The 14,352-nt window shown below is 34.8% G+C and overlaps 1 protein-coding gene across 2 annotated transcripts in view; it reads right to left on the bottom strand.

The window, feature by feature from the left end:
* Positions 1-5,556: 5,556 nt before the first annotated feature.
* The window catches only part of LOC131851318 (dihydropyrimidinase), a 51,211-nt gene continuing 42,415 nt past the window's right edge, over positions 5,557-14,352 (bottom strand). For both annotated transcript variants that reach the window (XM_059201814.1, XM_059201808.1), the window contains exons 4-14: positions 13,859-13,935; positions 13,071-13,271; positions 11,815-11,961; positions 11,025-11,151; positions 10,545-10,653; positions 9,682-9,830; positions 8,689-8,876; positions 8,014-8,098; positions 6,940-7,083; positions 6,444-6,572; positions 5,557-5,939 (exon numbers count right to left, since the gene is read on the bottom strand). In XM_059201814.1, coding sequence (XP_059057797.1) covers positions 5,860-5,939; positions 6,444-6,572; positions 6,940-7,083; positions 8,014-8,098; positions 8,689-8,876; positions 9,682-9,830; positions 10,545-10,653; positions 11,025-11,151; positions 11,815-11,961; positions 13,071-13,271; positions 13,859-13,935 — 1,436 coding nt within the window. In that variant the 3' untranslated portion in view covers positions 5,557-5,859. The remainder of the gene's footprint in view (positions 5,940-6,443; positions 6,573-6,939; positions 7,084-8,013; positions 8,099-8,688; positions 8,877-9,681; positions 9,831-10,544; positions 10,654-11,024; positions 11,152-11,814; positions 11,962-13,070; positions 13,272-13,858; positions 13,936-14,352) is intronic.

Below are 14,352 nucleotides of genomic sequence, written 5' to 3'. Positions count from 1 at the left end.
ATATATAGTAATTATGAATATCATTGAGCAAAAAAGGGCGCCAATGTCACAGATTACCCATTGATTTGCGATACGAATTCGAGGTCGATTTGGTACAATACAGTCCTTGTATATGTGTAAGTACATACATGATGTAAATGTATAAAAATAGTTATAATCTAACTGTGTCATATTAGAATGTAAGTGTACTATGCTACTTACCTATACATATTACTATATAAAAAGAATTTTAAGAAAATATTAGTTGAATACTGACTCAAAACGATAAATTCAATGTCGCATATATTCGATGATTTTTTTACACTGTGGCAAGCCCCAGAGTATAACTGGTGATGTAAATAAATTTGTAATTCAATATTTAGAGCATTTTTGGTATAAAGAAAAAAATATTGCATTTATATTATTATTAATTATATAAAAAGTGATTAATTTCCCTCGGAATGTTCTCGATGGTTTGTTTTATTCGACACAACTTTTTGTTAATTACTTTTTATTGTTATTATTAAGAATTTTAACGTTGTTAATCGCAATATCGACTCCATGACTATGATTTTTAAATTGTGCCTGCGTTGATTGAAGTTTTTAATTGAATATTAATGAAGATCCATATATATGTTGATTAAGAGGACGTAAAATATGTACTCTATGACTAAAACACAGATTATAATCACTTTTTTTACATTATCGACCTGTTTGTTATACCATCTTTGAATATTAATCAACCGTACGATTTTGCATGAAATCAACACTTTGTGCAATATTGAAAACTATGGGTACTGTATTAGTCTTCTAAATGTAAATTAGATTTTTCTTAAAAATTATTTTTAAGAGTATTTTACATGAAAATACCGTTTATCGGAATTCGTTTTTTTTCGTACAGAAAGAATTTATTTTTTGTCATCATTTTATTTTACTTCGTACACTTTTTCTTTATTTTTAATATAAGCAACACCGTGCCAAAACCATCTAGAACTGTAAACAGATTGCCAGGGAAGCCGGCCTTCGCTAATTGACACCACTTTTTCATGTAGTTACCTAACATATATTTTTCAAAGACGGCAAGTTATAGTTAAGTACATGATGCATTATTAATATTGCTAAACTATGTCAAATTGGTTGTCGGTTATGTTCTTGTATTGATGATTAATATAATCTGTACTTATTTGTACTAGTATGACTAATTACATGACGATTGATTGAGCCATTAAATAACATATTACCAATAGTAATAAAAAACAATAAATATCTAATCAAATGTCGACAATAAATGATCAAATCGATTGGCTAATGTAGGTCTAGTAATAGAATCAAACCTGGAGGATATATATACGATCTACGATATTAACCAATTTTAATAAGAATACCAACCCATTAAAATTACATGAATGTTATTAATTGTCGTGCATGGCTACGCTCGCTCAGAGAGCGTTTCATGTTAGTTATTGGGTTAATCCTATTTATTTATTGATGAGTACGTGCCGTATTTACTCGAGGCTGGCTATATTACTCTTATTAAGCATTTGTTCATATCTGCTCAGTTTTTACTCATATGTGCTGAGTTTCTACTCATATGTGCTGAGTTTTTACTCATATCTGCTCAGTTTGTACTCATATATGCTGAGTATTTACTTAACCGAGAATAAATACGGCGCTAATACTCCCACGCTAGTTTAATCAGGTGTCAATTTGTTATTTATAATTGGTGTACCCATTCCGATCATAATCTGTAGTTGTACAGATTATGTTGTGCTGTCAATCGGCGAAGGTACCGTGAATCAGTAGTAATTTTATTATTATAACTGTGCCAAATTTACTATAACACCGCGGTGGTATTTCACGATACCGGATACCTCTGAATGGTCTTTTATGTTGATAGATTTTATATATTGTTTTTATTGTTAAGAGTAAAGACAAACGGGTTGGATGACCTCGTTATTTTATTTTGTAGAATGAAGGAAATTGTCAAGTTAGTAAACTCGGTTATTAGGTCCGGTCCCCTATCTTGTGTTCAGTTGAACGAATATTATTTTAATAAACAACTTAAAAATTGTATTTGTTTTATTTTATTTGAAAATAGCATCTCGTCACGACTTTATTTGGTATACGAGATAAAGCACCGGTAGATGCAGCCAACGAAAGTAGTAATTGAAAGCCGCAAGTAAGTAATATTTATAGGCCGGGTGGTGTGAGATTTTCACCCACTAAAAACCACACGATGTACCTGCAAGCGCAAGCCTATACCGGAGCTGGGGGTTTCGCATGCGTATTCCAACCTGGCTCTGACGGCAACGTCCCGCCCCGTACATCGAAATTAAACCGATTAAAAAAGTATTTCATCATTAGAATGCTACATTACCTCTAAACAACATAGGCTGCATTTACTACTAGAATGAATTGGGATCCCTACCGAATCTTCAATAATATCCACCCACGTGCTTCCCCTAGCTAATACAACGGGCTTTTTAACATTGGATATACTCGATATTTTACTCGTTTTCATTGATAATGTTATATACATAATGTTTCTATTTCTTTATAGCATGGTACAAATGAGCTTGCGACTCACCTGATGGTAAGTGATTATCGCTGCGCATGAGCACCACCAGGGAAATTGCAAGTGCGTTGCCAGCCGAATGTATAAGCGTTTTTCTTAAAGATTACAATATCACCTTGGTTCAGAAATACCATTGTTGGAACGTGATTCCACAATGTGCTTGTGCGAAAAATGTTTAAATAAAACAAAATACTCGAGATTACATTGTTTATTCGTGACAATGCATAATAGAGGATACATTTAGAAAAAAAATGTAAAATGCTATATAAAATTGTGATGCCTACATACATTAGCTGAATATTTAGGAAATTGTAAAAGAGTTAATTACAAAATTTGTACTGTGACCATAAAATCTAGGGTGTGTTGTTGTTGTTGTTGTGTGGGGTAGATTCGTATTCTTTTTTTTATTATATCCACTACAGTGACATGTATGATAAGTGTGTCTAAAAGGTCAAATTAAGTTCACTTCGAATGCACGATTATATTCGAGTACATAATTTGAAAAACAAACCTGGACATTGTTATAGAAAATATTAATAATTAGCTGGGTTATAAAGTATTTTTATTTTAGATAATTAATTTTTGCTCCTGGCAACACATTTAATCAATATACATACTCGGTAAAATAGTCTTCATATCAGATTTATTTAATGTTGACTTAAATATTAGAATCATATGTGTAATTTTTCAATGTGCCATTTAAACATTTTAGGCAATGTTAATATGTCTAGTGGGATGTATTACAATGTTGTCCCTAGTTATTTAAAGATTGAAACCAATCAAGTCGCCGTAACAACTGCAATATTTGTAAGTATATAAATTATTTGGCTATAATAGTGCTTAGTATAAAAACAATAAAACTCTTATTAACTAACTTACAATAAACAGATAGACAAACCATAATAATCACAAACAACATACTCTCATAAAGGATAAATAAACCTACGATTTTTTCTACACATCAAATACAAAAAAAATATTGTAAGTGTGTAAATGTCAAATAGTCATACAAACATACATGCAAGTTGATTCTAAAGTAGTTTAATGTCATGAAAATTTTCGTAACACTGACATAATAATGTATTCCATTAATTTAATTTTCAACCGCTCTTATAATGTTATTTAGAATAAGGGAAACGACGTACTTGCTGTAACAAATAATACAAGCCAATAACATTATTTCAAGCCTCTTACCTATCTGGGGTTTTAAGATTTTTAATGCACTCAATCTAAATCTAGCCGCAATATTGCTCAATTTATTAAGATTTTGAGATATCTTGTACTCCTTTGAGTGTCAAAATCGTTAAGATTGCCAATTTTTGCCGAGCTTGAGTTCGCAATGTTTTTCAAGATATTTTACCTGAAAACTAAACTCAAAGTGGTCACATTCTTAAATCTCAATGGGCAAAAACAATGTTATTTGCATTTTTAGGTTAGAACATCTTAAATACCTATTTGTTTTCAAATTTGGATTGAGAGCATAGACAACCTTCGAAAAAGTATTTGGTCACTGGTTAAAGATGTTATTGGTCTATGAAATCAACGAATATTATTTTTTATTGAATTTTACCTCAAATTTTGACACGATATGGTTGGTAATTGGAAAACTCTCATGGAAGTTGTATATATATTTAGGTATATTTATAATGTTAGAACACGAATATTTCAAAGTCAATATGAGGTCAATTATTTTATGTAATTTAACTGCGCACAAAATGTCTTCTTTCCAGGTTATAAAGATATGCTTAACTAGCCCATGTCACAAATACGTACGTACTCAATTATCAATCATAACAATTATCACATAATCCACTACTTTATTATGTAATACTGTTGCTAACAATTTTCATTTGCAACAGATTATCAACATAGTTTAGCGATTTTGTATGAACCATTAAAGAGTTGTATTTTTGCAACTGTTTCAAATAAGAATTGTTGGCAACTGTGTTACGTAATTAAGCTCTCGATCATACTCCATTGAAACTACCTTATTCTATGCGCATTTAAATTCGTAAACTACACATATTATCAACTATTAACATATAAGTACTATTACTTATATATGCGGTTATATATGTTATAAAATATTGAAACCATTATGCATAGATCTCATAGATTTTTAAAGTGTAAGTTAATATTTTTAATCTGTAATATTAGCAAATTTAAACTCCAAGTATATTCAGTAAAGTAGAATCTGCATAAAATATCATAATATAATTATAATCTTTTTAGCGCTGGTTCTAAATATATTTGGCACAACTTATTTTGCGTTCTAAATAAAATAAAACTTAAAAACTACGGTATCTATGCATACAAAGTCGGTGGTAGCTTGAATTTTTAATGTATTTTCATACAATTGGTCCTCTTTAATGGACAATACGAGTCATCATTTCATTTCATTGATAGAACATTTTTTTGTTGGGCCCAACAATTGATAATTACTGTTATTTTATCTCTCCCGTTCCTGTTGGATACACTGGAAATATTTTTATAGTGGATGTCTACGTAAAAAAGAAAAATATGTATCAAGGTTCATATGTGTAACGAAATTAAATTGGACCAACATTAAAGATACTGCAGTTTAAATAGGCCTGAGGCCACAACAACGCGTGCCTAAATCATTTAATATTCTATTAAATTTGTTGCCCATAATAAATAAAAAGTGCAGAATTTTGTCAATTCAAATATTAATGTTGAGAATCAAACCCATGATTGTCCAGTAACGAGGATAACACATAAGCCTATATAAAACCAGATAAATACATAATCATGTTGTGACCTATAGTTAAACAGTCTAACACTTATTACCATAATAAAAGCTTTGGGCTACAAAGAAATAAACTAAATTGGTTCGTAGCTGTCCCAAGCATTGGCGTTAAGTTCACACGTGGAATGATAAAACGATTAATCAAATCAAATCAAAACAAAAACGATTCAAGATGTCGTCAAGTTTTTTGATTAATATTTTTTTCTCAAATCACGTAGATATTACGGCTAATTAGTGGTTAAAATTAAACTTATTTGACATACCTAATTAAAAAGTACTCTTACATACTTTTTATTCCTTTGTAAAATAGACAATAAAAAACAAAAATGTTTTATTAAAAATTGTCATATTGAACATTATAATTTCTTGGTCAATCAGACATCATCTCAGTACCACTTGGTCACGTTTTAATAGTTTTACGAACAAAAATAGCATTGTCTATGGTTTGGTTTTGGCGGGAATTTATACATACTCGTTTAATTATTTCCACGTGTGACTTTGCTACGCTGAAGCGTCATCTGTGCTAACAGCTGACAGATTACCAGAGGCCTGAGGACTTGCCACCAGGTGGGTTCCTCACACGTACTGATGTCTTTGTATCCAGACCCTCGACCTCTTCTGTAAATGAAAAAGAATTTATATGTCATTAACTGTGACTAAACAGCAGCTTAATTATCTAATTTATTTGCCAGTATGTTTGTAAGTTTGAGGCCGTCAAACTTGCATATCATCTTACTTTCAATGATTGCGATTCGATTCCTCTTACAATACAAACATTTGTATACATGATAATGATTGTTTGTATCTGTATCTGTATTAATACTGTAGAGTTTGAAAGTTTGTGACGTTGTAGAAGCAATCTCTGGATCTGCTGAACCGATTTTTGAAAATTCTTTTAGTATTATATTAGCCCATTTATCAAAGAACCCCAGGGCCATCTTTTATAAATGGGCAAGCCCCTTGGCTATATACTATCACTGGCCCCTAGACTATATGCAATAAAAGCAGAGCTGGAAATAAAAATGTAGTGAAAAACGGGCGAAATTTGACGAGGTGGGTGCACCAGTCCATTATCAATAAACACCCAGGTGTTTTCATTCCATCATCTACAAAAATACGTACTACTGATGGAGAAGGTGGAGTTCTGCAGGTCACGCTGTCCGGGCTCGCGCATCTTGCGGCCGGTGGGCGTACTGCAGCCTGATGATGTCACCGACACTCCCTCCAGGTGCTTGTTCAACAGCTTCAGATCTGTTGGAAATGGATAGCCTTGAAGCCCATTTTTTATTGAAATAATTTTTGATGTGCCTATAATCTTTATCTTCTATTTTTTCTTAGTTTTAGTCTCCGAGATTAAAAAACAGTATATAGTTTACTATAAAATAAGGGAACAATGGACGCGGCCAAGCATTCACAAAGGACTTGGAAAATAAAAGTGATTTTCAGTAGTCTGGCTTTAGTTTAACGTATCTTTGGGGATACGTTAAAAGCCAGACTACCAGGAGGAAGGGGTTAAAAATTACGTCAAAAAAAAGTTACGTGAATAAATCATGTATTTTTTTTTGTCGACATTTTTTCGGCTTTTACTATGTTCTACGCCTAGTACTCGTGTGCTTACCGGGCGAGTGGGAGCCTCCGTTACTGACATGAGCTGGAGAGGGCACATCCGGGGACGGAGGCTCATCTAGCGGCGGGGTACCAGGCTCTGGAAGTCCATACACGTACGGACAGTTCACTGGTGTTTTCAGGAATTTTCCGAATCCTGTAAAAGAAAAACACAATAATAATAGGCTTCTTTACCAATAAAGCGATACAAACAATCATACTCATGAATAGAAATGTTTGTACCCTGCGAGGAATTGACGCCACGATCATCGGAAGTAAAGCAGTGCGCTAAACCGCTAGAGCATCGAGGCCATCAAATCTTTGCAATGTAGATATGTCCTTATGCGAATCCCTCGACCAACCATTGTAAAATTAGGCATACACGTAGTGCTTGAGATGAAGGTACATAGAAGCTGCCAGTGAATATGTCCTAACTTTCTTCGAGAAATCATTCGCAATATAAATTAAAGTAATCTTGTAAATTTAGTTTACACTAGCTCTTGCTCGCGGCTTCGCTCGCGTTAATTTATCCCTTTAGGGGTGGAATTTATCAAAATCCTTTCTTAGGGGATGGCTACGTCATAGTAGCTTTATGCAAGCAAAGTCTCGGCCCGATCGGTTTAAAATCGACGAAGTTTCATATAAACTTTCATCCCCTATTTATCCCCTTGGGGGCAGAATTAATCAAAATCCTTTCTTAGCGGATGCCTACGTCATAACATCTACCTGCATGCCTGCTGCACCAAATTTCAGCCCGATCCGTACAGTGGTTTGGGCTTTGCGTTGATAGATCACTATGTCAGTCACCTTTGAGTTATATATATTTAGATAGTTGTCACTAGATGCCGCTGTTCAATTGCTACGACGCGATATGTTTTCGTTTTATAGGTACTAATGAGTTGTAGTAATTTATTGATTAAGGCTTCTTGTCTATGTACATATTGTTTTCTTATTGTGGTAATTACCATCTCATTGCAATCTTATAGCGCAGTAGTGTTTTATTTCTCCTGACTTTGAGGTGTACTTTTAAAGCAACGGCGAATGTACGTATTGAATTTATTTATTATGGAATAATATAGTTAAATACCTTCAGCAACCCTCAGTTGTCCGTCGTCCAGACATACACGCCCGTTGACAATCACGTACTGCGGGCTCCCTACTACTTCTTGACCCTGTATTGTTAATATATAAGTTTTTAGAGCATGAAGGGTACTATCGGCATCACACGACCAGATGATTCATGCGTACTTTGTCAGTCAAGGAAAAAAAAACAGTTTCTATTCGCAAGCTGCATATATTTACTTACAGCAGAAATGCTTGAAAAATAAACGTATTTTCTCAATTACATGTTCTTTTTACTTTACTAACATTATAAAGACATAAAGTATGTGAGTTCGTTAGTAGTAGGGAGCTACTGAACCGTTTTTGTAAATTCTTTTACACGTTAGTTTTGTGTGTCATACGCTTTCAAAGTACGACCAATAGGAGCGGAGCTGTAATGAAAAATGTTGCAAAAAGGGGAAAATGTAACACAAACTACTAATAACTGCTAATGTTACTAATATTATAAATGTGAAAGTTTGTTAGTGTGGATTCATGGATTTTAGATAGATGGTTTATTACTCTTTCGCACAAAAACTACTGAACAGATTTTTATGAAACTTTACTATAATATAAGCTTTTAAATCAGAATAACACATAGGCTATAAATTTCACGCGAGTTAAATCGTGGGCAGCTTGTATAAAATAAAGTGTTACAGACCTCGAAGATGTTAAAGTCGACAGCCTGATGATGAGTGGCAGCAGAGATGGTCCGCTGCAAGCGTGGATCCCAGACCACGACATCGGCATCTGAACCAGCTTCAACGCGACCCTTCTGCGGCCACAGGTTGAAGATCTTCGCAGCGTTAGCACTGGTCACCGCCACGAAGCGGCACGGATCCATGACGCCTGATCAATGAACATATTGGATTACAGCCTCGGTGGTCAAGTGGCTTAGGATAAACCTTTAGTTCCGATGGTCGCAGGTTCGATTCCTCACACGATGAATACATTTGAGAATACAAATGAATGCATCGTGCAATGTATGAATATGAGTATGATTGTTTGTATTAGTGTAAGTATTTCATAATGTAGTATAATATACATACAACAATAGCTTGGACAATTCATACAGCGCCATCTAGTCCCAAGGTAAGCAGAGCTTGTTATGGGTACAAGACTACTGAACTAAATATATTAAAGGTGACTGACATAGTGAACCACTGTACGGATCGGGCTGAAATTTGGTGCAGCAGGCATGCAGGTAGATGTTATGACGTAGGCATCCGCTAAGAAAGGATTTTGATTAATTCTACCCCCAAGGGGATGAAATTTTATATGAAACTTCATCAACTTTAAACCGATCTGGCTAAGACTTTCCTTGCATAAAGCTATTATGACGTAGTCATCCCCTAAGAAAGGATTTTAATAAATTCCATCCCTAAAGGGATAAATTAACGCGAGCGAAGCCGCGAGCAAAAGCTAGTACCAATAACACAAGCTCTGCTTGGGATAAGATAAGGCACTAAGAAAAGTATGATATTTTTTAGCTTTATTTTATTTGTGAATGGTGACGATGAAATGGTGTAACTAATATAAAAAGTACCTAGTAATTTAACCATACACTAGTAACCATTACAATTGGTTTAGTAACTAAGTACGGGTACAGCGTTGATAGTTACTTTTACAGTTCTATCATTAATAGATACAGTACCGGTATTGACTGCTTTCTGCCACAATATAGCCATCCGGTCTTCAACCCCGTTGACACCGTTTGGTATCTTCGTAAAGTTGCCTTTCCCCAATTCCTTGTCTTTCTCGTGGAAAGTACAGTTGTCACTTCCAATCACTTGTAAGCTATCACTGAAAGTAGAAATTAAAACTATTGCAGAGAGTACCATTTTGACTGTCATGTCTTGGTGTTTACCACCATAACAAGTCCCGAATGTCGTCAGTTCGAATTTGGCTGACAAAATTAGGTGTAAATTTATATTTCAGACACTAAATGTATCGTACCAGCGTACCAGAGTACAGCATAGTGAACCAGGCGATTAGGAGATTAGCAATAACAAACATACAGGCAGACAGATATTTTTTTTATAAATATATGATGTAATTGCATATACTTTCATATGCATTTAATAATGAGCTGTTAATTTGGAATTACAAACAGATACTTGATTTTTATTTATCAATATATTAATACGTGTAGCCAACTTTTGTAACCTTCTTTACGAAATTTGCGCGGAGCATGAAATTTCGCACACTTATAGTTTATATAGAGGAGTGCAGAATACTAATATATTTTTTTAAACTAAACATAAAAAATAAATTAATTCAATAATAAAAAATATTAAACATGTAGTTTACACACACATGTATAGAAGTTATTATAGACTTTGACAATAGAACCTTAATAATGTTCAAACTTATAATTTAAATTACTTATGGTCGATTTTCGACCATTAGTAGTTACTATTGACCTATTTATATAAACTAAATACTTTATAAAAAGTCCCAGTTTATATAAATAGGTCAATACTATAGAAATAAATAATAAAAAAACAAAATACTAACTCGGCGAGTGCCTCAACTATGGCTTGAGGAGTGGAGGGGTCAGCCCGCAGAGGGGGGGACAGCACGTGAGCAGCCGCGTGACGGAAGCACGCGTTCCTATAGTGACTACCTGCAAATAATAATCATAGTGTTATTTTCTTATGTAACTACAATGGTACACAATTAATCGACAGGGAATTCTTCTCAATATGTTAGAACCTTAGACCAAAACCACTTCTCTCAGCAAGCAACTTCAGCTCAGGTAGCAACTTTGAAAAAGGGCAAGGACCTTTTTTAAGATAGACCAGTCAAGGACAGGAATTGAGGGATATTCTTAGGAGCGATGGTTTTTAATCTCCTCAGGATAGTGTATAGGATAGAGTGATAGAGTGATACTTCCCAAAGCAGATTTCGTTTATGCATGAGTGAGTTACAACCACATAGGATGTGTAGTGGCGCTTCCTCTCCTGCTTGGCAAATTAAAAAAAAATGTTGCCTTACCATCGGTACCAACAGTGGCAGCAAGGGTTTCTCCGTACAGCGGCGGTCTCTGCCTGGTCCTTGCATTCTGCAGCGCTTGTATAGCACTCTTGGACATTATGTGCACTATGTAGAGAGGAGAGTTCGCCTGAAAAGGATTACAGAGGGATTATCTAATTTATCTATACATACATATAACATTCTTATTTAAATGTGTTTTAATGTGATAATGATTACTATTTTTCCCACAAGGCACTGATATGATTTACAGTTTGTCATCAAACTCAGACTAAGGGGCTGCACTGATTTGGATGAAATTTTTTATGTATATTTCAATGGGTATGTACTTGTTCAAATGTTGTTATTAAAAACTCCGTATCTACTGCACTGATTTGAGATTTTTTTTACTTTTTGAAAACAACTATATTCTACCAATGTGTTAGTGACAATGATAATATAATTATTGTGTTAGTAAATACTAAATTGACAGCATGTACATATATAAGCGTGTTTTGTATTAAATATGCCTATGTCAGTGTGTTACAGTGGGCTCACATTATCGGGTTTAATCCGGACGACTTGTGCCTAAGACGCCTAAATTGGGGCATTTCCAGTGCGCTGTACCAAAGAATTAAACGCTAATCGTACGGCGTCAACGGCAGGGATCGTCCGATTCTTATCGGAAATATCTGTACGCTTCGTGAGCACAGATTTGCGCATTTCCTAAAAGCGAGCGCAGTAGCAAATAAACGCGAATCGATGGCACGGATCGACCGACTCTTATCGGAAATGTGAGAGGCCCCTTAATTACCTGGTTAGCGATAACACAGGCTCTGTTCACGGCCTCAGCCTCTACTTCTTCATCTCGCGACCGCGGGTGACCTTCAGGGCCTGTTACTCCTGCTGCCAGCAGCTTCTCACAGTTGCGGGCTATAATGTTTCCATTCTCAGCGTGGACCTGCAACAAAATATTATAATAATAACCTAGTACAATTCAAGCAGCGCCATCTAGTCCTAAGCTAAGTAGAACTTGTGTTATGGGTATTGATACAACTGATACATATACTTTTATATACATGTTTTTTCTAAATACATAAATGTAATGAAATTAATTTATTAGCAGAACAATAGATGACAGCAATAGGTAATATTTTTATTGGGTGCTAACTGTTTAAATGCCCCAATTTGTAATGTCATTTTCAAACTATCTTTACTTTAATATCATAATTCAAAATTAATGTCTTACAATGCATCCATACATTATATGTATACACAGAACAATACAAACAATCATACTCATTAATACAAATGTTTGAATCGTGCGAGGTATCGAACTCGCGAGTTGCCGAGTGCCCCTGAAAGTGCATAACCACCGTGGCTGCTATGTCATTTCTGAGGTCTAAGAGGTTGTATAGGAGTAACATTCAGCGTTACCAGTATGTTTTACTGATACTGATGTGATGCTGAATAAATGTCTTTATTATTATTATTATTGTTATTGTTCTGTAATTTCTCTTACCAACCCCGTTATAACACCTCTTTAAAAAAACATTCTTTTTTACTTGCAGAAAATCCTCATGAAGACCCGGGGAAGGCAAACAAGTACTTTGAGGGGGGAAAGGGGATTGTTAGTGATGTGGATTGATGACCCTATTGCTAGCAATGTGCCTTGCTTGGTTGACCCCCACGCGGTTCCCCCTGGAAATCATCTGAATTTATCACGATGTGCTAACTGACCTGACCTCATGCTCATCCTATTATCCTCCACTGGTGTGAGACTCCTACTCATCAAAAACTCCAAGATGTCTCTAATCCAAGTCTATACACAGGAGTCGGGATTGAATAGCAGTCCACCGCGATTAATGTCTGCGTGAATTGAAGAATAGCTTACCCCAGTTAATAAGACTACGGCCCCCAACAAGGTGGGGATGTGAGATTTAGAACAGCTCCCTTCCCCTCACAACTGCTCCCTGTGTAGAAACGGACTCCCCAAGACGGCATTGACCCACTCTATAGCCCCTTTCATTCCCATTGGAACTAACTTCTTCTCCCTTCTTCTCAACATACCTGAGCCAAAGCCTGCAACTCGGTGCAGGCCTCCAAAGCGCACTGCAGTTCGTAGTCATTCAGCATCCATGCATCTTTGTACGCCATGAACATTTTGAATGAGTTGACGCCATACTGATCATTGGTGAGCATTTCCATCTCATTCCTGACGGAGGGAGACCACCAGGTTACGCCTACGTGGAGAGCGTAGTCGCAGCATACCTGAATTGGCAATTACGATAATTATTAAATATTAAATATTTTTATACACAATAGAGATTACTGCTGATATTATTCTAAAAAAAAATCAACAAATTGATCATTTACGCATGCCGTGACTTCCAGTAATTAAGTCAACACTATGTACCTGAACTTGCAAGTGATAATAATTGTAACTTCATGATGTATTTCTTGTAGGTAGCTCAAATAAATAAATAAACGCATTTGAATTAAAAAATATATATCTGAAAGGGCTAACAAGCAGACGGCCCGTTGGTAGGTGGTAACCATCGCCTAAATAAATGGACAGCAATACAGACACGACTTTACCGTATGACCTCCATGATACATGCATTGTCATTCCGGAGAACTAAGATGTCATATCCATTATCCTGCAAATTGACTGCCTTATCAGACTCAGCTTACTTTGAAATTTCTTAATCATAATTTATGAAATTTAGTTTTTAGCAAAATGAAAAATTTTTAGCAAGATTTTTATCTCCGAAAACAGCCGACTTATTTAAGACAAATCATTTACTTATTCTACTATGGTTTTCCATATAATATTCTGTAGTATTTATTTTACTGACCTTTCCGTCGGCTTTTTGGCGCCAATTGTTGTATGCTTCTATTAGAGATTGGCCTTTATTAGGTAGAACGAAGTCGACTGAAATGTTAAAGTGACACATAAAAACACTTCCAACATCGGCCCAATTATAAAAGCAATTAGGTATTTTTTTATTATTTAAAATAATTAAGAAGAAAATTTTTCATGTAATATAGTTCTCACTAAACTAACAGGGAAAAATAAATATTTTTAGGGTTACGAAAAAAGATGACTAAAGGGTAAAACGGAACCCAACCCTTATTTATTTGTTTATATGTTTATCCGTCTTTCTGTATATTCATGATATAAATTGTTAGTAGCTATCCGTTTTAAAATAATATATCGTGATTAGTGTATTTGTTTTAATCGACAGATAATATAGACTTGAAGGACTCGATAATGTGTTTTTTGCAAAACTATTTCATGAGTAACATCACTTCGAGAATTTACTAATTTAACGTAAATCGCAATATTTGA

This window comes from Achroia grisella, unplaced genomic scaffold, assembly GCF_030625045.1.
Source record: "Achroia grisella isolate CSIRO2021 unplaced genomic scaffold, CSIRO_AGI_Agris_v1 utg1174, whole genome shotgun sequence".
NCBI classification, from domain to species: Eukaryota; Metazoa; Arthropoda; class Insecta; order Lepidoptera; family Pyralidae; genus Achroia; species Achroia grisella.
Note: the sequence above shows the minus strand (reverse complement) of the source record. Positions and strands in the feature narration are given on the sequence as shown.